General features: G+C 47.2%; 2 protein-coding genes across 5 annotated transcripts in view; both read right to left on the reverse strand.

The window, feature by feature from the left end:
- Positions 1-11,659, reverse strand: part of RFX2 (regulatory factor X2) — a 73,195-nt gene extending 61,536 nt beyond the window's left edge. Inside the window, exon 1 of one of the 3 annotated variants that reach the window (XM_048498917.1) lies at positions 11,640-11,659. The gene's annotated coding sequence lies outside the window, so the exon portion shown is untranslated. Of the gene's footprint in view, positions 1-5,842; positions 6,145-7,142; positions 7,256-11,639 lie in introns of those variants that run through there. The other 2 variants (XM_048498915.1, XM_048498916.1) reach the window with 2 other exon arrangements.
- A 5,231-nt stretch (positions 11,660-16,890) lies between these two features.
- Positions 16,891-25,003, reverse strand: part of ACSBG2 (acyl-CoA synthetase bubblegum family member 2) — an 86,840-nt gene continuing 78,727 nt past the window's right edge. For both annotated transcript variants that reach the window (XM_048498471.1, XM_048498472.1), the window contains exons 14-15: positions 21,412-21,658; positions 16,891-17,188 (exon numbers count right to left, since the gene is read on the reverse strand). In XM_048498471.1, the coding sequence (XP_048354428.1) occupies positions 17,094-17,188; positions 21,412-21,658 (342 nt within the window). In that variant the 3' untranslated portion in view covers positions 16,891-17,093. The remainder of the gene's footprint in view (positions 17,189-21,411; positions 21,659-25,003) is intronic.

Here is a 25,003-nt window from a genome sequence, read left to right on the forward strand (position 1 = left end):
GATTGAGCAGGAGCTTTGCATACAATTTTCCTGCTACTGATAACAGGCTAATTGGCCTATAATTAGCTGGTACGTTAGGATCACCTTTCTTATAAATTGGAACAATAACAGCATTGGTCCAAATCCCCGGCATTTTGCCCTCCTGAAAGTTACTTTCAATAGGATGCAGCTGGCGGAGGAGCCAGAGGTTTGTAGGTTGTCGAGCGTGCGGGAGGTCATTTTGCACCATGGTGGGGGGTGGGGCGGGCGGGGCTTGGAGACAAAGTGGGAGGCACTCTGGACCACTCCTTTGTGGGTGGAAGAGGCCCCAAATTCAAATAAAGAAGAGTTGGATTTATATCCCTCCTTTCTCTCCTATAGGAGACTCAAAGGGGCTTAGAAACTCCTTTCCCTTCCCCACTCGCAACAAACCCCCTGTGAGGTGGGTGGGGCTGAGAGCTCCGAAGAACTGTGACCAGCCCAAGGTCACCCAGTTGGTGGGTGTTGGAGTCCACAGGCTAATCTGAATTCCCCAAATAAGCCTCCACAGCTCAGGCGGCAGAGCGGGGAATCAAACCCGGTTCCTCCAGATTAGAGTGCACCTGCTCTTTACTACGCCACTGCTGCTCCTAATAAGCCTTCTTGATTCAGCCTCTGTGGGTTGGGAGAGCCATCACATTTTTATCCTGCCCTTCTTCTGAAAAGATCAGAGTAGCATATGGGGTTCTCTCTTCCCCATTTTATCCCTGCAACAGCCCTGCAAGGTAGATTAGGGTAAGAGAGAGTGACCCAGGATCACCCAGCGAGCCGTGCAGCAGAAATCGAAACGTGGGTCTCCTGGACCCAAGCGTAACGCACTAACCACTACACCACATTATCTCTGACACCAAGAAGTTACAAATAACCTTCTCTGCAAGGGAATGCTGCAGCAGCTCAGAAATGAAGGCGACACTTGTCCACGGTGACTTATTTAAATTAGGTCTCAATTTTTAGGGAGGTCATCAACCTACAGACCTGAGCTGTACCCCCTTGGCTGAAGGTATAGAATGGTCCCCCCAAGACAAAGAGAATTCCTCCCATTCGGGAAAGAAACAGATCAAGAGGGTAAGGGTTCTAGCCTCACTCTAAAACAGTGGTGGCGAACCTATGGCACGGGTGCCAGAGGTGGCACTCAGAGCCCTCCCTGTGGGCACGTGCAAACAGAGTCCCGCCCCCCCACACACACATATTGGCTGGGCTGCTGGGCTCGATTATTAGCATTAAACGTAAGACCTAGTTTTGGGGAAGTAATGTAGGTAACCCTGATAAGCGCTGTTAAACCCCACTGATTTTCACGCGAAGAACTAAAGCATGATCCTTTACCTGGGAGTAAGCTCGGTTGCTGGCAATGGGGCTTGCTTCTGAGTAAACCCTCCTAGGGTCGTGATTCACCCATTGGAAGAGTTGCACGGTTGCTTCAAAACAGAGCCACCAACTACCACCAAGCTTACTCCTGAGTAACGCATGCCTCAGAGCCAACTGTTTTTTTGTAAACTAAAATCTCAGTATTCAGGTTACATTGCCGTGCCGGCACTTTGCGATAAACAAGTGGGTTTTGGGTTGCAATTTGGGCACTCGGTCTCGAAAAGGTTCGCCATCACTGCCCTAAAACATTCATTTTTTACACCCTGGCATCTTTTTAACAGGAATGTCCTCAAGGAAAAGATGACAGCGCACGCAGCTTCTCGTTTGTACCACAACGCACCCAATGGTACAAGTCACACCTGAAGCGGTTCAGCCCACAGAGATGGTGACCGCCACTGGGGAAACCAGGCCCAAGGCGACTCCTCTGAACCACCAAACGTCTGCCATTAGGAACTTCTCCAGCGCCTGTTAATCTACGGAGGGTTGGAAAGTGACAGCAAGATAGAAGAATGTCCCCGTTAAGAGAATTGGGAAAATAAATCAAGAGGAGACACAAGAATGGCAAAAACGAATGAGGCCAGCCAATAAAAGACCCAATCAAGAATGTCAGGTAAACAGAAAATGTACTGATATCATTTTTTTAATTTAAAAGAAGTAATGAAATGAAATGCATGTAGAGGAAAAGTCATATATAGAGAATAATTAGTATGCATAGCTTTCATAATGTTGTAAGAAAATACTAATAATAAAAAGGATAAAAGCACGCTGGGAATCGGACAGGTGATTTAGCAAAGTCCCTCCCTTCCGCCCTGGGAAGCAATGGGGCAGGTGTGCTCTTCCCAAAGGAAAAAAAGATCCTGGATGTCACGGGGAACCTCAATTTCAGTGACATTAGAAAGCACTTTTGTATGCATGCGCTGTCAAGTCACAACTGACTGATGGCAACGGCGGCAAGAGCTTTTGAGGCAACTGAGAATCAGAGCCCCTCCCTCTGCAAAGGCATCTGGGATTGTGGCCCCCGCCCCTCACCAGAAAGCACTCACCTGGGGCTGATTAAATTCATTTATGAAACAGATTTTCATCTAGCTTTCTGCTTAAAACTCAAAGCGGCTTATAAGAAATTAGCCAAAAACACAATGCACACAACAAAAAGGATCACATTTATTTCCAGAGGCTAGCAAGAGGTCTCACTTCTCACTGATTTAAAAACCCTTACATTGGCTGCCAGTTTATTTATTTACTTAATACATCCAGAATCTGCCTTCTCAAGGGAACTAACAATGAAGCAGCAAGTTCTTCAAAGACAGTCCCACACAGAGTGAGTTATAAACATACACAAGCACATGCATAATGCACTCTGTCTGTGGGTATATATAACGTACACAGAGTGCTTATACATACACACACACACACATTAATATAATGCACTCTGCGTGGGACTGACTTTAAAGAACTTGCTGCTAGATACGTTTTCACGGTTTGTTTTTAAACTGTTGATTATTATATTAAATTTGTTGTTAACCACCCGAAATCCCACTTGCGACGGGAAAGGGAGGGGTAGAAATCTAATTTAAAAAATAAAATAACAGCAACAGTGATTTAACACCAGAGTCCTTTTTAAATTATCCTCTTTTTTGTTTTAAAACATTCTTATATTTTAAAATCTTTTTGTTTTAAATCAACGTATGTCTTTATAGAACAGTCTGTAAAAACTCTATTGGCTCTTTATATTCAAAACTGTCACCAAGTTCAGTTTTCTTCTTTCTTCCAGTTCTTTTGGTTGTTTCACTGCTTTCATATGGTCATTACAGTTGTTCACTCCACACGGCAACTTTCCCGATCACTGTTTTGGTATAACTGCAGGTCGATGGGAATTTTAATGACTCAGCCGTTTAATAAAATAAATGAACAACTACACAGTGTGTCCCCCCCCGCCCCCCCGCCAAGATTCAATTTTGCAGTGAAAGAACTGAGGTTCAACGCGTGTTTACGGTGACATCTCGCAGCGACGTCGCAGTGATTTTTGCGTCTCACGTTTTAGGTGGCTTTCCAGATCGTGGGGTGGGGGGAGGACCTCACCCCTACGAAGTGGAATGGACAACTGTATAATGGTATCATGAAAAATATAAAGGAATATTTCTTTTTTAAAAAATATACGGAAAGTTGAATTCTGTGGATCTGGTTTACAGAAGAAGGCCTGGCCGCTGGTGTTCGGCACTTTTCTTTACTATAAGAGCCTCTCGCATTGGGGGGAGGTGCAGGAGAAAAGCCACTACTTCTGGCAGAACGGACCTGCAGGATCCAATTTACCAGGTTTTACGTGTTTCAATGGGGCTTACAGGCAAGGAGACCTATCTTCATTTACATGGGAGATGGTCTCCAGTAGGAGCAAATGGACTATGCTGGGTAGCAAGAAGCCCCAGTTTGAATCTTGATCCCGTCACGAGCTGACATCATATAGTTAAGCCATTGGCCCAGAGTGCACCCATTTGTAATATGGGGAGAAGAATATCATGTTTCCTTCACCTGGCTAGCCCAATCTCATCAGATCTTGGAAGCCGTGGTTAGCACTTGGGAGAGAGACGACCAAGGAAGTGCAGGGGTGCTACGCAGAGGCAGGCAAGGGCCTTGAACACTCCACGGGATCATCAAAAGGCAGCTGTTTCTACGATCAATATCTTGACAGCTGTTTCTATCCACCCTTGATGTCCCCAACAGCAGGACCTTAGATCCAGACCAGGCCGCAGCTCAGCCAGTTTTGTGAGGGTCACTGTCCTATTTCAGAGAAGGGGACAAAGATCCGCTGTACACCCGGCAGGGATCTCAAGTTCTTTAGGGCTTATTCCAGTCCAACGGCCTCGCTTAAAAGCTCGTGGGAAGAACCCGGAGCAGAACAAAAAGCTAACTCGGACGGATGGACGGCCTGAAGTAGGGAACGAAGACGGAGGGGCAGACAAGCGAGCTCTCCAGGACCAAAGCAAAGGAAGCCACGGTTTCACATATCCGAAACATAATCCTTCGACAGGCCCGAGCAAACCAGGTTCTGCTCCCCCGCAGCTAACTTCAAGCCTTGGCACGTGGACCAGACGGAATCCTTTCCCAGGAATGCTCGCCAGACTTCGACAGCTCCGGCATGCGGTTCTCGACGGGGAGGGGTGTGTGGAGGTTTTAAATAGATCTCCGCAACCCTCGGCAAGAGCACTGCAAAAAGTTTACGAGGGACAAGAAACCTCCCAGTTCTGTTCCCCGCCCACCCCATGACATTACTGCACTGCTCATAAACCCGTTGGGTTTATGGAACATCAGCCAATGGCACAACAAGACATTTAACACCCCACCCCCCAATCTTCAGAGGGGAGTGTATTTTGAGCACCTCTCTCGTCCCTCTAGTCCTGCAAATTTCAGCAAAGTTATATTGTTCTTAATTCCTTCCCCCCCCCCAAAAAACCTCTACACAGGCTCAAAGCTCCGGTGCAGATGACAAAGTATAGATAGTCAGAAACTGATTTGTGAGCAAAGATACTCACCTTAGGTCTATTTTTTTCATTAACCAGTTTGCTACTAGTCTGATTGTTTTTTTAAAAAAGAAAATAGTTTTCCTTTAAAAAAAAAACCACTGAAATGCCATTGCAATAAAAGTTTTAAGCGTATAAAAAGCAAGGAGAACTTCCACTCCCCACATCCAACCCAACCAGATTCCCCAAATTGTTTTGTATTTAAGATGGGAGAAAATGAAATCCCAAATATTTGAACTTCTTGCCCAGGAATCTGAAACATCTATTCAGGCTTGTGGGCCTACATTACAACCTGGCCCTGGTGTCAAGGGTTTAAAAGAGATCTTTCCTCCCCTTTACATCCCAGACGAAGAAGAACAGTGATTAATTTCAGTGAGAATTTCACCCGACCTTTTGCCCTAATGGTGAAAAAAATCACAAAACCCAGATTTTAAAAAATCCCATTCAGCTTTACCTTCTTGATTTCAAATGCTCCCGCAGAGGCGGGAATCCGATTTGCAAAAGCAAAACATTCAGAGCGAGATGGACAAGAGCGGGGAAAAAGTGATTCCGTCCCGCTGCCTTGCATTTAAAGGAACACAGCGATGAAATGCTGCAGATTACAATTAACACCATCCAAAGAACACCCAGATTCAGTTTGTCCCAAATGCAAGTCCTTCCCCGCCACTCCCACTGTAAAATCTAGTCCTAGGGCACCTCACCAGGTAGCTCAAGGCAAGCAAGCCAAACAGCACACTCCCACAGGAAAAATGGGCAGATTTTGCCATTCGGCACTGACGGAGGGGGGGGGGGGTGCCAGAGGCTGAGCAACAAAATCCAAGTCACATCAGAGTCAGTGGCGGGGGGGGGGGGTGGTGTAGGCGAAACCATAGCAACAAGGGGGGGACTGTGGGGCTTGTTGCTTAGTGCCCTGATCGACAGCAGAGGGGAAGTTCTGTGCTCACTTGTTGAATGCAGCTGCTCCCAGCTGTGACTTTGGCCGCTCACGCCTGCCACGAGGATGTCGCCACTCGTGCGGAGAAGGGAAGGCTGAAAGCAGACCTGGGGAGGGTTTAGGCAGGGGCAGATTTCAGGATCCGTCCGCCGCACACACCTGTCCCCTTTGCCCTGGCTCTGCCCTCGCCAGGTACCCTGATCATGCCAAACTCTGCCCTTCCTCCGACCGGCGCGGAGTCGCTGTGGCTCTGCCGCTCATCTCACTCGCCAGAGCTCCTGTCTTCGCCTTCAGGTCAGGATGGCTCCACATACCGTGTTTCCCCGAAAATAAGACAGTGTCTTATATTAATTTTTGCTCCCAAAGGTGCGCTATGTCTTATTTTCAAGTGATGTCTTATTGTTCTGTGTTCTGTTTCATCGGGCCTGCTTCCAAACAAAAACTTGGCTACGTCTTACTTTCGGGGGATGCCTGATATTTCGCACTTCAGCAAAACCTCTACTACGTCTTATTTTCCGGGGATGTCTTATATTCGGGGAAACAGGGTAGTACAGACTTGCCTCTCCTGCACCCCCCCCCCCCCCCCGCACTGTCCTGCCCACGTGAAACCTGACATATTCCCCCCCCCCCCATTTTGAAAGCGGAGTCTTCTTGGGAATAAAACTTTTCTTGCGCGAGCCAGAGTTGCTTCGGATCAGCCTGCCGCACACACACACAGCCCGATCCACCCTGTCCTTCCCCCAAGATCCGGGGCCAACCTAGGTTGTTACATATTGTATAGATATAGCTATATAGATATATAAATAAAGCATGCTTATATAGAGAGAGAGAGAGGGGTGTGTGTGTGTGTGTGTACATACGTGTCTATACATATCTATTGGACCCGCTCCACCACTGCTTCTTCCCGTCCACACAGTGCTGCGGAAGTCGAACTCTTTGCCTCTTTCCGCGCCCACCCCTCCCGTCCTCACTGGACCCTCTGATCCGGAGTGACTCCGGCTCACCGCCCTCGGCCACCCGCAGCACCTGCCGAAGCGACCCTCTCCCGGCCCGCACTCCCCCCGCCCCCCGGCCAAACTTTCCGGAGCCGCCCCGCCCCCCCCCCCGCCCCGGAGCCCGGGCAGCCCCCCCCCCGCACTCAACCCGGAGCGGCCCCGACCCCCCGCGGCCTCCGAAGTTGCTGTTCTCCTCACCCCGCCTCCTCCCTTGCTCCGGAGCGACTGTGGCGATTCTCGGCGCAAACCCAAACCGGAGTGAGTCCGGATTCGCCAGCCGCCCCCCCCCCGCCCCGCGGCCCCCGCCGGGCTCACCTGGCCGCCGCCGCCGCCTCCTCCTCCTGCTGCTCCTCCCGGCCGGGCTGGCGGGGCGACGCGGGGCTCGGCCGGCCGGGGCTGCGCGCGGCTCCCGTTGGCAAGGCACCGTCTCCAGGGCTACGGTCACTATGGCGCCTCCTCGCGCGGGGTTTCGAGGCAACTGTTGCTACCCTCGTCGCTGACGTCACCGCAACGGCCCCGCCCGCCGCGCGAAGGAAGCCCTGGCGTCGCGCGGATTGGGCGGGAGCCGGGAGCCAACGGCAAGCCAGCCGCGTCAGAGGGGGCGGGGCCCAGGGCCGGCGCGCGTTTTGGCACGAGAGGCGGGGGGGGGGGGGGGGGCTAGGAGGAGTGGGGCGCCGGTAGCCTCTGAGCGTGGGCAGAGCTCCTTTGCCAGGAAGCGTTACTACCCTGTTTCCCCTAATATAAGACATCCCCGAAAAATAAGACATAGTAGAGGTTTTGCTGAAGTGCGAAATATAAGGCATCCCCTGAAAGTAAGACGTAGCAAAGTTTTTGTTTGGAAGCATGCCTGACGAACAGAACACAGAAAAATAAGACATCCCCTGAAAATAAGACATAGCGCATCTTTGGGAGCAAAAATTAATATAAGACACTGTCTTATATTCGGGGAAACACGGTATTAGGGTGACGTGTTTAATAAGAGTTAGCTAATAAGCTTGAGCCGACAAGGAGTAATTAAATAATTTTTATTCTATTTTTAGCCTAGTCTATTTTTAGTCTGTTTTAGAATCAGAGGAGTTGCCCTGGTTATACGAATGTCACAGTTCTTATAGGGCAGTGGTGGCGAACCTATGGCACGGGTGCCAGAGGTGGCACTCAGAGTCCTTTCTGTGGGCACGCGAGCACAGAGTTTGTCATGTGGGGGGGAGCGGAAAATCACCCCCCCACACACACACACTCTCATCTAGGCTGGCCTGGGCACGATCCTTTACCTGGGAGTAAGCTCGGTTGCTGGCAATGGGGCTTGCTTCTGAGTAAACCCTCCTAGAATCGTGATTCACCCATTCGAAGAGTTGTATGGTTGCTTCACCAAGCTTACTCCTGAGTAACGCACGCCTTGGAGCCAACCATTTTTTCTAAAATAAAACCTCGGTATTCAGGTTCAATGGCCGTGTTGGCCCTTTGCGATAAATAAGTGGGTTTTGGGTTGCAACTTGGGCACTCGGTCTCAAAAAGGTTCGCCATCACTGTTATAGGGTAAAAACAGCTGATGCGCTATACATGTTGCAAAGCCAAATCTTGTCAATTGATGACGTTTCAGTATTTTAAGCACTGTTAATTAGGGCGATACCTTGTTCAATAGCATTTTTAAGAATATGGTTTCTCACTGTGGCTTGACTCACACTTTGCTTTTATTCTGCTGACCAGTTTTCTCCTTACCGTGGGGACGGGCCAGAATGTCTATAAATTTGTATTTGATTGAGAAAGATTAAGTTGCATGAACCAAAGATCCTAAGAATCAAAATGGGTGCTTCGGTATAAGTGACCAGAAGCCTGCATGTTTTGCAGTAGGTCAAAAGGCATGTTACAAGCTTGCTGGTGACTATGCAGGCAAGCAAAGATAACATCTTTGAGATCTTGTCACTGAAGGTTAAAGGTGACAGCAGACATATGCATTTTATAACTTTGGTTTTTGGGTTAGAAATGAATGTGATTAGTTAAATTCAAAAGTGTTTTTCTATATAGTTAAATGAACACAGAAATGATAATGAGAGATGCACATGTATTAGTATTTTACTATAATTCTATTGTTTTAGAATCAGTGTATGTAAAATCTGCTAAATGTTTTAACATTTCAAATTGGGAGAAAGGGAAGTTTTATGATCCTAAGGAATACTGCATACCTTAAGGACATATCTTTCTCTGGGAGAAAACTAAGAAAACAGGTTTTTCTTGGAAACAAGTTATTCTTGAAGACAACAAGCTAGTTTTATTGCAGCCCTTTGTATATGGGTAGAGGTAACAGCATGCAGCGTTTGAGTAACAGAAGGAATGTGAATACGTAGAATAAGAGGCTGTCTTACTGTGACCAGGAGACAGATCTATCCAATGGGATTTTAAGATTCATGCTTGTAGCACGTGAAAGAGGAATGGATTTCTGATGTCAGATGTCTTTTGCTTTTATTTCTAACATATCTTCTGTTTCAAAACTGCTTCTTGGGTGTTTTCTAACTTTAAGTTTTTCTTCAACTAATTCAGCTGTGTAGGACCAGAGACACGGTCCTGGCCCCACAAGGGTAACGTGTTTAATAAGAGTTAGCTAATAAGCTTGAGCCGACAAGGAATAATTAAATAATTTTTATTCTATTTTTAGCCTATTCTATTTTTATTCTATTTTTAGTCTGTTTTAGAATCAGAGGAGTCGCGCTGATTATACAAATGTCACAGTTCTTATAGGGTAAAAACAGCTGATGCACTATAAATGTTGCAAAGCCAAATCTTGTCAATTGATGACGTTTCAATGTTTTCATCATTGTTAATTATGGCGATACCTTGTTCAATAGCATTCTTAAGAATATGGTTTCTCACATGGCTTGACTCACACTTTGCTTTAATTCTGCTGACCAGTTTTCTTCTTACACACACACTTTTTTTAGCTAGTTGCTAAGTGAACGTATCTTTTCTTTAGAATGTGGGAAGAAACAATAGGGCTGTTTAGAAAGCAAAGTGCCTTTGCTATATTCTTAAGCAAGAATTTTTAATATTAAAAATGTCTTTAGAAAGACTTGCTTAAGTTCCATACAAATATGCTTTAGCTGAGATGTTTAAAAGCCTTATTTCTATTTTCTAATTTCTGGGTCTGTGCTTTTAGATATGCTTTAGTTGAAGATATTATTTTCATGAGCTTTGTTTTGCACACAAGCATAAAAAAGTATCTTTTTCTGGAATGCAGGAACATTGAATGCTTTCTCTTAACAAAGACACTTTTTATGATTCTGTGCAATGACTTTAAGCTGTATTTTTACCAGAATCTTTTTCAGAAAGCTTGATTAAGGCTTACATGATTTTGCCTCAGAAAACCTTAAACGTGATCTCCTGCTTCGCAGCTTATGGTTGTCAGCACAGAGATGTAAAAGGCATTGACTGACTTAATATAAAATAATTTCCCTGTTCTGTGCTTACAGAAGGATTTTAAATTGCTGAACGAGCTGGGACAATGGGTCTTTGTCTAGATGGGTTTTTTCTCCACACGTCCTCTGAGCACATGCAGAGGGTTTTCCACCGCCGGGTCTTTCTGAGCATGTGCTCAGAATCTATTACAAGCTATTAAAACCTGACGGCTGAAAAGGTATCACACAATTTAAAAGAATGTTTTGGAATGCACTGAGCAGTGGGGGCCCCTCGCTTGTGTAATTTTTTTATGCATCACAAATAGTAACAACAGAGGTTCTTTATCTCACATACAGCAATTACACCATCAGTCTTCAAACTGATTCCTAAAAGCCCACTACCCAATATTACTTAAGATGCAATAAAATATGATCACGGGAAACATACAGACAACGTTGCCGGTCCTTGATCTGTAAAATAAGGCAGAAAGATCAGTTTTAGTCTCGCATCCCGATTAATAGTCCACTTGATCGGTTTTGTTGGTACACTGAATGATTCCCAAGCATTGCCCTTATGAAAGGGACGAGGGTGTTCTCTTGTGATATGACTGTGCCACAGACGGGGTCCTCAGTGGGAGAAAGAGGGTCGTAGGCAGAGGTGGGATCCAACCAGTTCTCCCCACTTCTCTAGAAGTGGTTACTAGTTTTTTCTGAGTGCCGAGAAGGGGTTACTAAAGCAACCTCCCAGCCCAATAGGGACTGGAGGTGCGTGTGTGCGGCGGCGCCACTGTTTGATTCCCACCACCATTGGAACCGGTTATTCAAATGTTTGGATCCCGCCACTGGGTGCCACCCACAGAGGAACTATTGGAACCTCCAGTCACCCTGGCTGAAGCATCAGCACTAAGCACTGGCCATCTGAAGAGGTTACCTGTTGTATCTCTGCATCATTCACTGCACAAATGTTTTCATTCAGAAGATACACATCAAGACTAAATGGAAATGAAGGGGGAGCATCCTTTGCAAGCTTTAAAAGTAAACTTTGCCAGGTTTCAAGGGTGGCATCTACCTCCAATTTTAAGTCCAGGAAACAAGAGCTCTAAGAAACGTGGGCAATGATTCACCCGGTCCCATACTGCACCTGTAGTCATGTTGCGCCCTTGCGTGCCATCCCAGTGTGGAATTACAAGAGGCGCACATTGTGCGCAGGACTTCTGTGTTGGGGGAAGAGGGCCCTCAGTGGGGAGGGAAGCAAAGTTGAACTGCAAATACCTTCTACCCTCTACTGTCAGGAATGGGAAAAGCAGACAACTCAAACAGGTTTCTGAGACCGGAGGTTGACACTTCTCCGAAACAAAGTGGACATATTAGGAGAAAATATAATTCTGAACATCCACAGCCACAGGTGCAAAACAGAGCCTACCTTGTCAGAGGCAGTGTATCTGCATATCCTCTGGGGAGGTACTTTGGCCTTCGTTCCTGCTTGCGCGGTTGCCTGCTCAGCCCATGAGAAATGGTCTCATACTGCCAGGCTCTGCCTGAAGGGATTTTAGCTATTGTGAAAGCTCCAATTACAATCATTCTGCTCAGTGTAACCCTTGGGGCGGGGGCAAGCACCTGAATTTTGGCAATTGTTCCCTGCTAAAATACACACAATGTATTATGGCAGTTTGCACCAAGTAGCATCTTAAAGATCAAACTTTTCCAGGGCATAAGCTTTTGCATGTCAATGCACACTTCATCAGATACAAGTAATTTATTACTTTGGCATCTGTGCAAAGTGGGATCCTTGTTTGTGTTTTGGACACCTGGTTTTCCCACATATTAGGCTAAACACACCTGTTGGCACACAAGCAGACACTGTTTTGTGTTGGAAATTGCACCAGCTGCGGATCTGATCTTCATTTTTGTGCCATCAGTGGAGGTAATTTGCATGAAAACAAGCTCTTCAGAGGGGTAATTCACCTCTGTGCCTCATTTCCCACCTCCCAGATGTGTTCTGGGCAAAGCAAGGAAGGGAAAGACTTCCAAAACAAATCACATGCCTTGAAGAAGATGATCAATAAAAGAGAACAAACTTCTGCTCTAGGATCTGTGCAAATTGAATGCGAGGGATGCCATCAAGGCTTAATTCTGAGGTAAGCCTCTACAAGCTACAGTAGACTCCCAAAGTCTACGCAGTGCCCTAGCATTTTATGGCAGACCTGGTAAAGATCCCCAGATAGTCAAAATGTGACCTACAACATCTCAGTAAGGCCTCTCCCCTTAGAAACCTATGGTTACTTAGTCTGTATGCCCATATTGAGAAGTTGGCTCCAGTGTTGGTACGGAGCTTGTGGAACTCTTGACCTCATGACCATCAGCGCCATTCCCCTTTGGACTTCTGTGTACTTTCACAGATGGTTTTGTTCTGGAGGATGTTGGGCATTTTTATTTCACCACAGCTCTTAATCCCTTCTCAGCTAAAAAGACTGAAAAGGCATCAGATCACATTTGGAGCAGCAGCCTTCAGCATTCTGAGTTTATTAGGGATTTAAGCAACATCCGGCTGCAACTGACTGACAGCAAATGAAGGGGTTTTTGCTAGACCGGTCATTCTGCCAACGCCGGGGTGTATCCTGTCCGCAAACCATTGATCAGTCAACCCACCTCACTTAAACCCGAGTCTGGTTAATGAGACGCCGATGGGAACGACATATTAAGAACATCAGAACGAGCCTGCTGGATCAGACCAGAGTCCATCTAGTCCAGCACTCTGCCCCTCGCAGTGGCCCACCAGGTGCCTTGGGGAGCTCACAGGCAGGAGGTGAAAGCAACGGCCTTCTGCTGCTGCTCCCGAGCACCTGGTCTGCTCAGGCATTTGAAATCTGAGATCAAGGAGGATCAAGATTGGTAGCCATAGATTGACTTCTCCTCCATAAATCTGTCCAAGCCCCTTTTAAAGCTATCCAGGTTAGTGGTCATCACCACCTCCTGTGGCAGCATATTCCAAACACCAATCACACGTTGGGTGAAGTGTTTCCTTTTACTAGTCCTAATTCTTCCCCCCAGCATTTTCAATGGATGCCCCCTGGTTTTAGTATTGGGAGAAAGAGAGAAAAATGTCTCTCTGTCAACATTTTCTACCCCAGGCATAATTTTATAGACTTCAATCATATCCCCCCTCAGACGTCTTCTCTCCAAACTAAAGAGTTCCAAACGCTGCAGCCTCTCCTCATAAGGAAGGTGCTCTAGTCCCTCAATCATCCTCGTTGCCCTTCTCTGCACTTTTTCTATCTCTTCAATATCCTTTTTGAGATGTGGCGACCAGAATTGAACACAGTACTCCAAGTGCGGTCACACCACGGCTTTATAGAAGGGCATGACAATCCTTGCAGTTTTATTCTCAATTCCTTTCCTAATGATCGCCAGCATAGAGTTTGCCTTTTTCACAGCTGCCATGCATTGAGTTGACATCCCCATGGGACTATCAACTAAGACGCCCAAATCCCTTTCCCGGTCTGTGACTGATAGCACTGACCCTTGTAGCGTGTATGTGAAGTTTGGATTTTTTGCCCCGATGTGCATCACTTTACATTTTGCTACATTGAACTGCATTTGCTATTTCTTAGCCAGAAATATATACTGCCAGAAGTAAAGGTCTAACGCGTTGCTTCCAGTTAATATCTTCGCTTGCCCCCCCCCCCCCTTCCCACAAAGCGAAACTGTTCCCAAGCCGTGCAACTTCTTCAAGGTCAGGGACCGGATAAGACCCAGGTGATGTCTGGCTGGAGAAAAACAGCATGACAACCATCTCAAGCAAAGCAATGCACTGTTGACTGTTTAGCTGGCGCTTTCTGGGGCCATATCCCCCCAACCCCTCTGGCGTGATAGCAAGACCCCGGTGGGTTGGCAGCTATACCATTTTACATGCGGCTGGCCTCCACTCGGGCCAGGGCCTTTTCAGCCCCTGCCTGGTGGAACACTCTTCCTCCAGCTGTCCGGGCCCTGCAGGATCTTGGTGAGTTCCGCAGGGCCTATAAGACTGAGTTGTTCCACCAGGCTTTTGGAGGGCCCAGCCGCTGATAGGTGCCCCCTTCTATCCCCCGGTTCCAGAGTCCCCCTGTCATCTAGGGGACCCACTTGTGTTCGGTTCCCCCTCCTTGGGAGGGTTTAACTGGGGTTATTGCTGACCCCATTCTTATATCTTTATATTTTATATTTTTATTGAATTTACCGCTGTATTTTAAACTAAATTTAAACTTAAATCATTTTAATTTATGGGGTTTTTATCTGTATATACTGTATATGGAATTTGTGTTGTGCACCGCCCAGAGCCCTTCGGGGGTTGGGCGGTATAAAAATCCCATAAATAAATAAATAAATAAATAAATAAATAAATAAATAAATAAATAAATAAATAAATAAATAAATAAATTTATTTATTTATTATGATAGACCAGTGATGGTGAACCTATGGCACGGGTGCCAGAGGTGGCACTCAGAGCCCTCTCTGTGGGTACGCGTGCACAGAGTTCATCTAGGCTGGCCTGGGCTGCTGGACTTGATGTGCGTGCACCTCAGAGAGCAGGGAGGACTCAGCTGGTGGGCCTGGTGCCTGAGCTCCAGGTGGCTGCTGCCCGGGGTGGGGGGTGGGCGGGCAGGCAGGCAGGCAGGCAGCAGAGATGCTAGAGAGGCCCAGAGCAGCGCATGTAGGACTTGCTGGAGGCTTCAGCAGGCTGGCCCCTGCTCGAGGGGGTTATTCAGGTTAAATTGCCGCGTTGGCACTTTGCAATAAATAAGTGGGTTTTGGGTTGCAATTTGGGCACTCGGTCTCGAAAAGATTCGCCATCACTGTGACAGACCTTTTTAACGCAGCTGTGACCCAGTGCCTCCGGATACCCACTGCAGGGGTCTGGAAGGAGAGGGGGGGAAAAAACCACAAACCAAATAAGCTGTTTAGACATTTATTAACAATTCTTGTTCCAACACAGGAAGGTAGACACACATTCACTTTGCAACACAACTTCCAGAGCTCATTTTTTCTATACATCGTAGCTGCAGTTGAGGTTATCAGCCCCACTTAACAATCTTCCAACGTCCGCCTTTTGGGCCTCAGGCATTTCCGCGCTCCTAGCTGATCTCCTATTACATCTACTTCAGTAATACTTCTACAACCATACTGCATCTATGTACATCAAGTTCCTAGTCATCAGTTACTTACCCCAAAAGCCCCTCTCCGTCTTGGTAGTCATTGCCATTCCCCTTGCACCTGACCCCAGAATGCCGGCGGGTTCATGACCGACTTATACAACAATCAAAGACCAAAGCTGTTTTGGATTTGTACAACAATGGGCACTGGGAGGAGAAAGACTCCTCGTGACGGTCCAAAGAGTCGGCGGGAGGTAGGTCTGGCTATTGTGATTCCTGAGCCCATATCTGGTGACTCCGAGTGAAGCACGAGTGGGGGACCCAGGCCCGTGGAAGGACGATCAAGCACAAAATCCCACCAGCCTCACGCGGCCAGGCGTTTAAAAAAGTGCATGATTCAGTGCAACACATTCCGAGCTGATTCCTCCCTTGCAGTGAAACAAACCCCCAGGAGGAGACCTGGCTTCCGGCCAGCTGAAGTACCCTACCTGAGAATATATTTCTGTGGGAATTTTGCAGGCACACAGCGGTTCTCCGAGCCTGCTTCAGAAACACATTGTGCCCGTGCGAAATCTCACCGGACCGTGATCTGCGCTTCCATCAGTTTAAAACAGTCTGATGCTTAAAGTGCCAGGGAGTCCCCACAATCTGTCCACATCATCCCGTTCACATCAGCATAACATCAGTGCTCGTCTACCCGCTTCCCAGCCTGGTCCACATGCTGAAACTTCCCATCTCTCCAGACAGACAGCCAATCAAAAGGTCGAGCTTAAAACGTCATCGCCTCCGAGAGGAATTAACTCACTCCCTGCAAAGACATACCCGCTTGGAGGTGCACATAAGGGGCACACAGAGATTATTTCTTTAAGCCAGATGCCTGTTCACAACCATACGTCACAACGTCCTCTTGAGGGCTTATACACCAGGTTTCTTTCCATCCAAAACGCATGCCTTTAACCACCACTGTTTTATGGCTTTTAAGTGTCCAAGACAAGACAAGGATACAATATTGCACACACAGTATGAAGCTAGCCCAGGGGTAGGGAACCTGCGGCTCTCCAGATGTTCAGGAACTGCAATTCCCATCAGCCTCTGTCAGCATGGCCAACTGGTAGGGGCTGATGGGAATTGTAGTTCCTGAACATCTGGAGAGCCGCAGGTTCCCTACCCCTGAGCTAGCCAATTCCCGGTGGAATCCTATGAACGTGCCTAATCGCCATGTCCTATTTTCTGAGAACCACCCCCCCACACACACACTTTCCCCCCAAACACACACACAGGAACAGATAGGTGATACTCAAGTAATCATAAGCAGAGAACCGGGTTCTCTGTACATTCGTTTAGAGAGAAGGACCGTAAGACTTTGGAGGAAGGGACTCAGGTGCGTTGCTGTGTGAGTAGCAGCTAGAATAAAGCTGTTTACCAAGACCGGTCACCTCGGAACTGTCCCGATGGATTGTCCTAACAAGTTCAGGGACGGAAGCGGGACAGCTGCTGAACAGCACTAATATTTTGCAACCAGAGACTTCCGAAGCGGCCGTTAGTCAGAGAGCTGCCTTTATTGAGACCTCGTTTTTCCAAACACATCGAGGAAAGAGTGTGTTTCTTTCTGCACTAAAAAAAAAGGGAGACGAGTCCATGCCAAAAAACAGGGTCACGTTCACCAAAGGACAGCAGCGAAGGAGGGAAGGAAGTGACGGACTAGATTCTAGTAGAGGCAGGCCAGAGGTATGTGCTTGTTTGCTGGTTAGTTAGCATCCGGTGTTTCCACAGCGTATAACTGGTCTATTTGCTGTTTGTACATTTTGACCACCACAGGTCTCTTCAGCTTCATCGTGGGACCTATGAAAAGAAGGGGGGGTGGGGAGAGAGAAAAGAAATTGAGATCCTGGGTGGTGCTTAGTGTGTGTTTTGATGTGGGGATTTATATGTACCGTATATACTCATGTATAAGTCGAATTTTTCAGCACATTTTTAATGCTGAAAAAGCTCCCCTCGACTTATATGCAGGTCATTAAATTTTTTTGTGTTTTTTTACTTTGCCGGCCAGTAGGGGGTGCAGTTTTTACGCTAGAGGCACCAAAACTTCAGGGTACCCTCAGAAGACTCTCCTGATGATACCAGCCAAGTTTGGTAAAGCTTGGTTCAGGGGGTCCAAAGTTATGGACTCCCAAAGGAGGTGCCCCCATTCCCCATTGTTTTCAATGGGAGCTGTTAGTAGATGGGGCTACCCTTTTGAGGGTCCATAACTTTGGACCCTCTGAACCAAACTTCACCAAACCTGGCTGGTCTCATCTGGAGAGTCTCTTTATGATCCCAGCCAGGTTTGGTGAAGTTTGGGTCAGGGGATCCAAGTTATTGACCCCCAAAGGGGATGCCCCATCCCCCATTGTTTACAATGGAAGCTAATAGTAGATTTTTCATTTCTGATAATATCCCTCTTAAAATCTAAGTTGGGTTACATTTGGACATACAGATGATGATGAGGAATCCAGTTTTGAAGGATTTTAACTCTTGTGTTTTAGCTTGGTTGCTGGTTGAGCTAAGGTTTTTGTACTTTTAAAGTTATTGTTGATACCATATTGTTCTTGTTGACTCTCTTTTCCACTTACAGAGCCAGTTTACTGTTTTTCTTTGAAATAAATATTCAAAAACATTTAACCTACTGATGCCTCAATTGATGCTGCATTTCCCACCCGCAAAATACGCAAGTCAATAAGTTTTCTCAGTTTTTTGTGGTAAAATTAGGTGCCTCGACTTATATGCGGGTCGACTTATACACGAGTATGTACGGTATATTGCTGTGGTTTAAAATGCAGAAGCTGGAAGAATGACTGAAGTGTGTTATGACTGGATGGCATCTGGGCCCTGGGGGGTGGAGTGGCCCAGGGTTTTGCAGAGAGGCTGTGTGTGGGGGAAGAGGAGGAGAGAGTTGAGCGGATAAAGAGGCTGAGTGAGGTGAGGTGGAGTAATAACTTCTGAAGAGAAACCAGGCATTCAATGCAAAAGTAGTTCCGCAGCTACTGTATGGCTCCCCAGTCCTTTTCTTAGCCCAAAACACCAGTCTAAACACTCTACACTCTAAACTTTTGCATAGGATTATGGGTTTCCCCAACTGCGTGTCTTACGCAGCCTTACGCATTGAACTAGGCCTATGTTCTTTGACTACCTTGGCTTGGATTAGAGCAACTATATACTGGTTAAAAATCCACCACCATTCCAAGCCAGGCAGTTTTACATGCTTACTGCTCTCTGAACTTAACACTTCAAAGTGGCATGACAAAATGGTTGATAAGATTACAGAAATTGGCATATCCATGGATGAAATATCAATGTTATCTTATCTAGAGGCAAAAAAAACTGTTAAAAGAAAAATTCCTTGAATGGGATTAGCAAAGATCTTTAATAGAAGAAGAAGAAGAGTTTGGATTTCTATCCCCCCTTTCTCTCCTGAAGGAGACTCCAAGGGGCTGACAATCTCCTTGCCCTTCCCCCCTCACAACAAACACCCTGTGAGGTAGGTGGGGCTGAGAGAGCTCCGAGAAGCTGTGACTAGCCCAAGGTCACCCAGCTGGCGTGTGTGGGAGTGCGCAGGCTAATCTGAATTCCCCAGAGAAGCCTCCACAGCTCAAGCGGCAGAGCTGGGAATCAAACCCGGTTCCTCCAGATTAGATACACGAGCTCTTAACCTCCTACGCCACTGCTGCAGCAAATTCAATTTGCTCACCTCTAAATCAATCACTAGTTCAGGGAATCCTTCAGATGTTCAGGGTCCGCCTCTTATCAGTTTCTACCAGCATGGCCAATTGGCCAATTGGCCATGCTGACAGAGGCTGATGGGAATTGTAGTTCCTGAACATCTGGAGAGCCGCAGGTTCCCTACCCCTGCGACTAGTTGAAGCAAAGGGTTGTATGTCTCATTATTTACTCTATATGATTAATTTCAGGTTAAGACGTGCATTCTCTTTAGCAAGATTCAATATTTTGCCATCTGCCTTACTCGAGGGTCGATTCCCAAAAATACCAAAGACGGAAAGATTATGCCCTTGCAACAGCATACAAGTAGAAACACTAGAGCATATCATGTTTCACTGTCCAAATAGGGAATACTTAAGGTACAAGTATCGACCATTGTTTACATCTTTTAATGTAGATATGACAGATGATCAAAGGATAAAGTATTTCCTGGGTGGATCAAATCAGGATTTTTCTGAATTAGTTGCCATGTTTCTGTTGGATATAATTGGTACATCTGCTAAGGGAGATTTGTATATTAAATGATGGTTATTTGAGCTGTAACTATGTTATTCAAAATGTTTTGCTGTATGATGCCAATAAAGGCTTTGTGTGTGAGTAATAACTTCTCTGTGGAAGTTATTACTTTAAGTGGCAAGCGGAGTCAATAAGATTTTGAGGCTATGACTATTTAAGGAACTTTAGAGAAAGAAGAACTGTGCCTATCTGAAACCATTACACTTATGTACCTATATGAGCCGGCATGGTGTAGTGCAGGGGTAGGGAACCTTTAACACTCAAAGAGCCATTTGGACCCGTTTTCCATGGGAAAAGAAAACACTTGGAGCCGCAAATAATTTTTGACATTTCAAATACCGACAACACTATCTATATAAGGTTTTTTTTCCCTCTTGCTCCGCTCATTCTGCGACGCGCATGGATGCGCCCCCCCTGCTGCCTGCAGGGCGGGTAAGGATGCAGCCAGTGGCTCGGCCTTGCCGCCCCCGAGCACCTGCCCCGCCTCCAACAGGGCTGGTGAGAGGGAAGATGGCGCCGCCCAGCCGCACATGGGCAGTTGGTGCGCCCGCCCTGCTTCCTGTAGGGCGGGCAAGGATGGGGCCGGCGGCTCAGCTTGTGGAGCCACAGTGCAAGGGCAGAAGAGCCGCATGCGGCTCTTGAGCCACAGGTTCCCTACCCCTGGTGTAGTGATTAAGAGCAGGCGGACTATAATCTGGAGAACCGGGTTTCATTCCCCACTCCTCCACATGAGCTGCAAACTCTTATCTGGTGAACTGGATTTATGTCCCTGCTCCTACACAGGAAACTTCCTGGCTGACCTTGGGCCAGTCATAGTTCTCTCAGAACTCTCCCATCCCCACCTACCTCACAAGAATCCTGTTCTGGGGAGCGGAAGAGAAGGGGTTTGTAAACCATGTTAAGACTCCTTACAGGATATAAAGGTGGGGTATAAATCCAAACCCTTCTTGAAATTGTTACGCCTATGAATTATACTAAATCCGTTCTGCCGTTTTACTCAAATAAATGTTACCTTTAAGTGTAAAATAGCCGTGTACCTCAGAGCCACCCCCACACACTGACGGTTCTGTAACTCTGTTCTGTAACCCTGCCAGCGTGGCCAATTGGCTGATGGGAATTGTAGTCCATGAACATCTGGAGTCCCACGGGTTTAAAGAACATTTCAAAGTTAGTGTGATTCTCAACATCCACTTATCAAGTCAGCATCTGACGGACTACCACTCTCTTGAAGATCCATTGCCTAATCCTATCACTTAACAATATTATTAAACATGCAACTCTTATTCATAACATACAATTAAGACAGTCAACTGTACAATTGTATGTCTTAATTGCATGTTATGAGTAAAAGTTGCATGTTTGGCAATAAGTATTTGTTATGTGTTAGAATTAGGCGGTAGTTAACAGTGGTAGTCCGTTGGGTATAGTGATAAGTGGTTGTTTAGGAATCACACTAGCACAATAAACGCACTGTGAGCTTTATGTTGAGGCTTGTGTGTTAGCAGGATGTATCTTTGTGTTTTGGAACTTATCCATTCATTTCAGTGGTAGGTAATCCTATACTCAGATGGGGACTACAGAGTTTATCAGTGCCCCTTCCAGCATGGCCCATTGGCCATGTTGGAAGGGGCTGATGGGAATTGTAGTCCATAACATCTGGAGTGCCAAAGGTTTGCCACCACGGCACTATATACTATTGGATATTAGTTGAGCTCCAGCGTGCCCAGATGCTCTGCTTCCGTGGCCCTTCCGTGGCTCCCACAGGTACCCAGCTGCCCCCTGGCGCCACTCACCCAATTCCCCACTGTTGATAGAGAAGTCTTTGTCAAGGATCATCCACTTTTGGATCTTCTGGGCATTGGAGACAGCTCGGTCGTTCACCATTGTGATCCCTTTCTGGATGGCGGCATACACAGCCGGATCTTTGGTTGCAATGATCTGGGAGACTTTGGAGGCTTTGCTGCCCAGTTTGCGGCAAAAGTCGATGGCCTCAGGCGTCAGATCGTCCTCCGGATCCCCCGTTTCCATGTTCACGTTGCACTGTAAGCCAAAAGGTACAAAAGAAGCCGTTAAGCCGACAGCAAAGCAGAGGCGTAATTAGAGGAAATGGAGCCCGGGGCAAAAAAATCTGAATTCTCTGCCCACCCCCCCTCAGCACCCAGGTCTACCGCCGGAGCCGGCAAGACACCCAGGTCTACCACCCTGGAGTTGGCATCCAGGTCTACCGCCTGGAGCAGGTGAGGCACCCAGGTCTACCGCCTGGAGTTGGCATCCAGGTCTACTGCCCAGAGTCAGCGAGCGTGGCCCAGGCCCAGCGCCCCTCTCCCATGTGATTAGATAGCGTGTGCCCATGGACATGTGATACTCCAAGTTCTTCTGGCAGATACGCCCCTGTAGCCAAGCAGCTTTGCAAATATCCCATTGCTGTGGCACTCCAGGGTTGGGCTCTGCAGCTGACACTGGTCCCAAACCAGATAGAAGTGTTGCCACTCTGAATCGCCATGTGCAAAGGCAGTCTACCTCTGGATACTAGGCACTACAAGCACATGAGACAGGGGCTCTTCATTTCATGCAGTGAACACCTATTGTTCACCAATTCACTTTCCACCGTGGCCACTGAGATGCTTCTAAAAAAATCCACCAGGTGGATAATGTCCTGTCCTCTCTAACCAGCGGTAGGCTGCCTCTGAACATGGAGGTTCTACGTTTTGCCATAAACCTTTATTCAATACCCTCCTGGATGGATTTAAGCTGAGGTCCATCCCTACCCCTGTTTTTCCTCCCTGCAGTGACAGCCAGATTTCTTCCTCAAAGATGGGAGGAACAAAACTCCCCATGAATTCGACCAAATCCTTTTTTACAGCCCATTAAAGCAAACAGCCATCATGGCACTGGTAGCAGTGAGTCCCATATGTTAGTGACACTTGGTCCTTTCCGCACAAATCTTTTAAAATGTTCTGAGGCAGGAAATAAAACGTCTCACCCATGGAGTTCTGCGTTGTTTTCTCTCCCTTACATTCCAAAAACCCCTTCATTCCCAGCCTCAAAGCACTTTACATGAATAAATTGTCAGGATTTTCATTGTTGCCTTATAGTGGCAAAGTTTTTGTCAGAAGTTTGTAAACTGAACGTATGACAAACGTGAAGTTTTTTACTATACACTTTTCAACTGGAACTGTATTTTTTAACTGGAACTATATTTTAACTGGAACTATCGTGTATATATGCCAATAAAGGCTTATTGAATTGAACTGACTTTAAATGAATCCTTTTTCTACATGATTCTTTAGCCTGAAACGTTTCCAAAACGTTTTCACTTGCTGTGCGATCGATTTACTACATTTTGCATGCCTTCATTCCATACCTGAACTTTCTCCTCAATGCCATTTTATCAAGTCACTGAGCTCCCCCCTCACCTGTTTATTTTCATCATTTCTGTGTGTGTGTGTTTTTATGGGGGGGGAGGGTAAAATCTTTGAAGCATCAATTATAGGCGCTAAAGAGAATCACATAAGAACATAAGAACAAGCCAGCTGGATCAGACCAGAGTCCATCTAGTCCAGCTCTCTGCTACTCGCAGTGGCCCACCAGGTGCCTTTGGGAGCTCACAGGCAGGATGAGAAAGCAATGGGCTTCTGCGGCTGTTGCTCCCGATCACCTGGACTGTTAAGGCATTTGCAATCTCAGATCAAAGAGGATCAAGATTGGTAGCCATGAATCGACTTCTCCTCCATAAATCTGTCCTTTTAAAGCTATCCAGGTTAGTGGCCATCACCCCCTCCTGTGGCAGCATTTTCCAAACACCAATCACACGTTGCGTGAAGAAGTGTTTCCTTTTATTAGTCCTAATTCTTCCCCCCCGGCATTTTCAATGTATGCCCCCTGGTTCTAGTATTGTGAGAAAGAGAGAACAATTTCTCTCTGTCCACATTTTCTACCCCGTGCATAATTTTATAGACTTCAATCATATCCCCCCTCAGACGCCTCCTCTCCAAACTAAAGAGTCCCAAATGCTGCAGCCTCTCCTCATAAGGAAGGTGCTCCCGTCCCTCAATCACAGTGAGAAGCACTGACACACCAGTCCCACAAATAACTTTTAAAAAGGGGGAAACCCCTCATGGCAGCCATGAATAGTTTCAAGGGGTTGAGAACAGACAAACATCACGATAAAGGTGCGGGAGATGGAAAACATTTTACAAACAGATGACTCATGTGGGGAAGACCAGTGTGTGAAGCTGGCCCCTTCCAAACACGCAGAATGAGGGGGCCAGCTAGAACAGAATGCTGCTGCTGACCTCAACTGTAGGCCCGGCAGAACAGTTCTGTCCGACAAGCAGGGGCGTAACAAGGATAGGGCAAGCCAGGGCTCTCACCCCAGGCACCAGGACTGGGGGCGCTCTGGCTGCCACCCCCACCTCTGCAGCCTAAAGCAGTGACAGCGAACCTTTTCGAGACCGAGTGCCCAGATTGCAACCCAGAACCCACTTATTTATCGCAAAGTGCCAACACGGCAATTTAACCTGAATACTGAGGTCTTAGTTTAGAAAAACGGTTGGCTCCGAGGCGTGCGCTACTTGGGAGTAAGCTTGGTGGTAGTCGGTGGCTTTGCTTTGAAGCAACCGTGCAACTCTTCCAACAGGTGAATCATGACCCTAAGAGGGTTTACTCAGAAGCAAGCCCCATTGCCAGCAACCAAGCTTACTCCCAGGTAAAGGATCACACCTTAGTTCTTTACATGAAAATTGATGGGGTTTAACAGCGCTTAACAGGGTTACCTACACTGCTTCCCCAAAACTTAATGCTAATAATCAAGGCCAGCGGCCCAGGCCAGTCTAGATGTGTGGGGGAGGGGAGGGGACTATGTTTGCACGTGCCCACAGAGAGGGCTCTGAGTGGCACCTCTGGCACCCGTGCCATAGGTTCGCCATCCCTGGCCTAAAGGTTGCTTTAATTACATTTAATTTAGTGCAAGGCAAACATCCAGGAGGAGACTGGGGGCGTGAACAAGGCCAGGAAAGGGGTGCCCTCCCTCGCCTTGTCCCCACTGCGAGTCTCCTCCCGGCCGTTTGCCTTGCTGTGCTCCATCTCCACTCACCCCACGGGCGTACCGCCTATGGGGCCATGGGTTAACCCATGTCCCCGAGCACGCAGAGACCTGGGCGCCGGCACCAGCTCTGGGCGGTAGACCTGGACGCCACCGGTAGCTCCAGGTGGTAGACCTGGGTTTGGGCGGTAGACCTGGGCGCCTGTGTGTGTGGGGGGGGGGGGAAGAGAGGTGGAGAATTCAGATTTTTGTCTCTGGGCTCCATTTTTCCCAGATATGCCTCCGACTCACCCTGTCCCCCACCTTGCGTCCAGACTTAACTAAAAGGACGTGGATTCCAC

This window comes from Sphaerodactylus townsendi, linkage group LG05 (assembly GCF_021028975.2).
Source record: "Sphaerodactylus townsendi isolate TG3544 linkage group LG05, MPM_Stown_v2.3, whole genome shotgun sequence".
Lineage (NCBI taxonomy): Eukaryota > Metazoa > Chordata > Lepidosauria > Squamata > Sphaerodactylidae > Sphaerodactylus > Sphaerodactylus townsendi.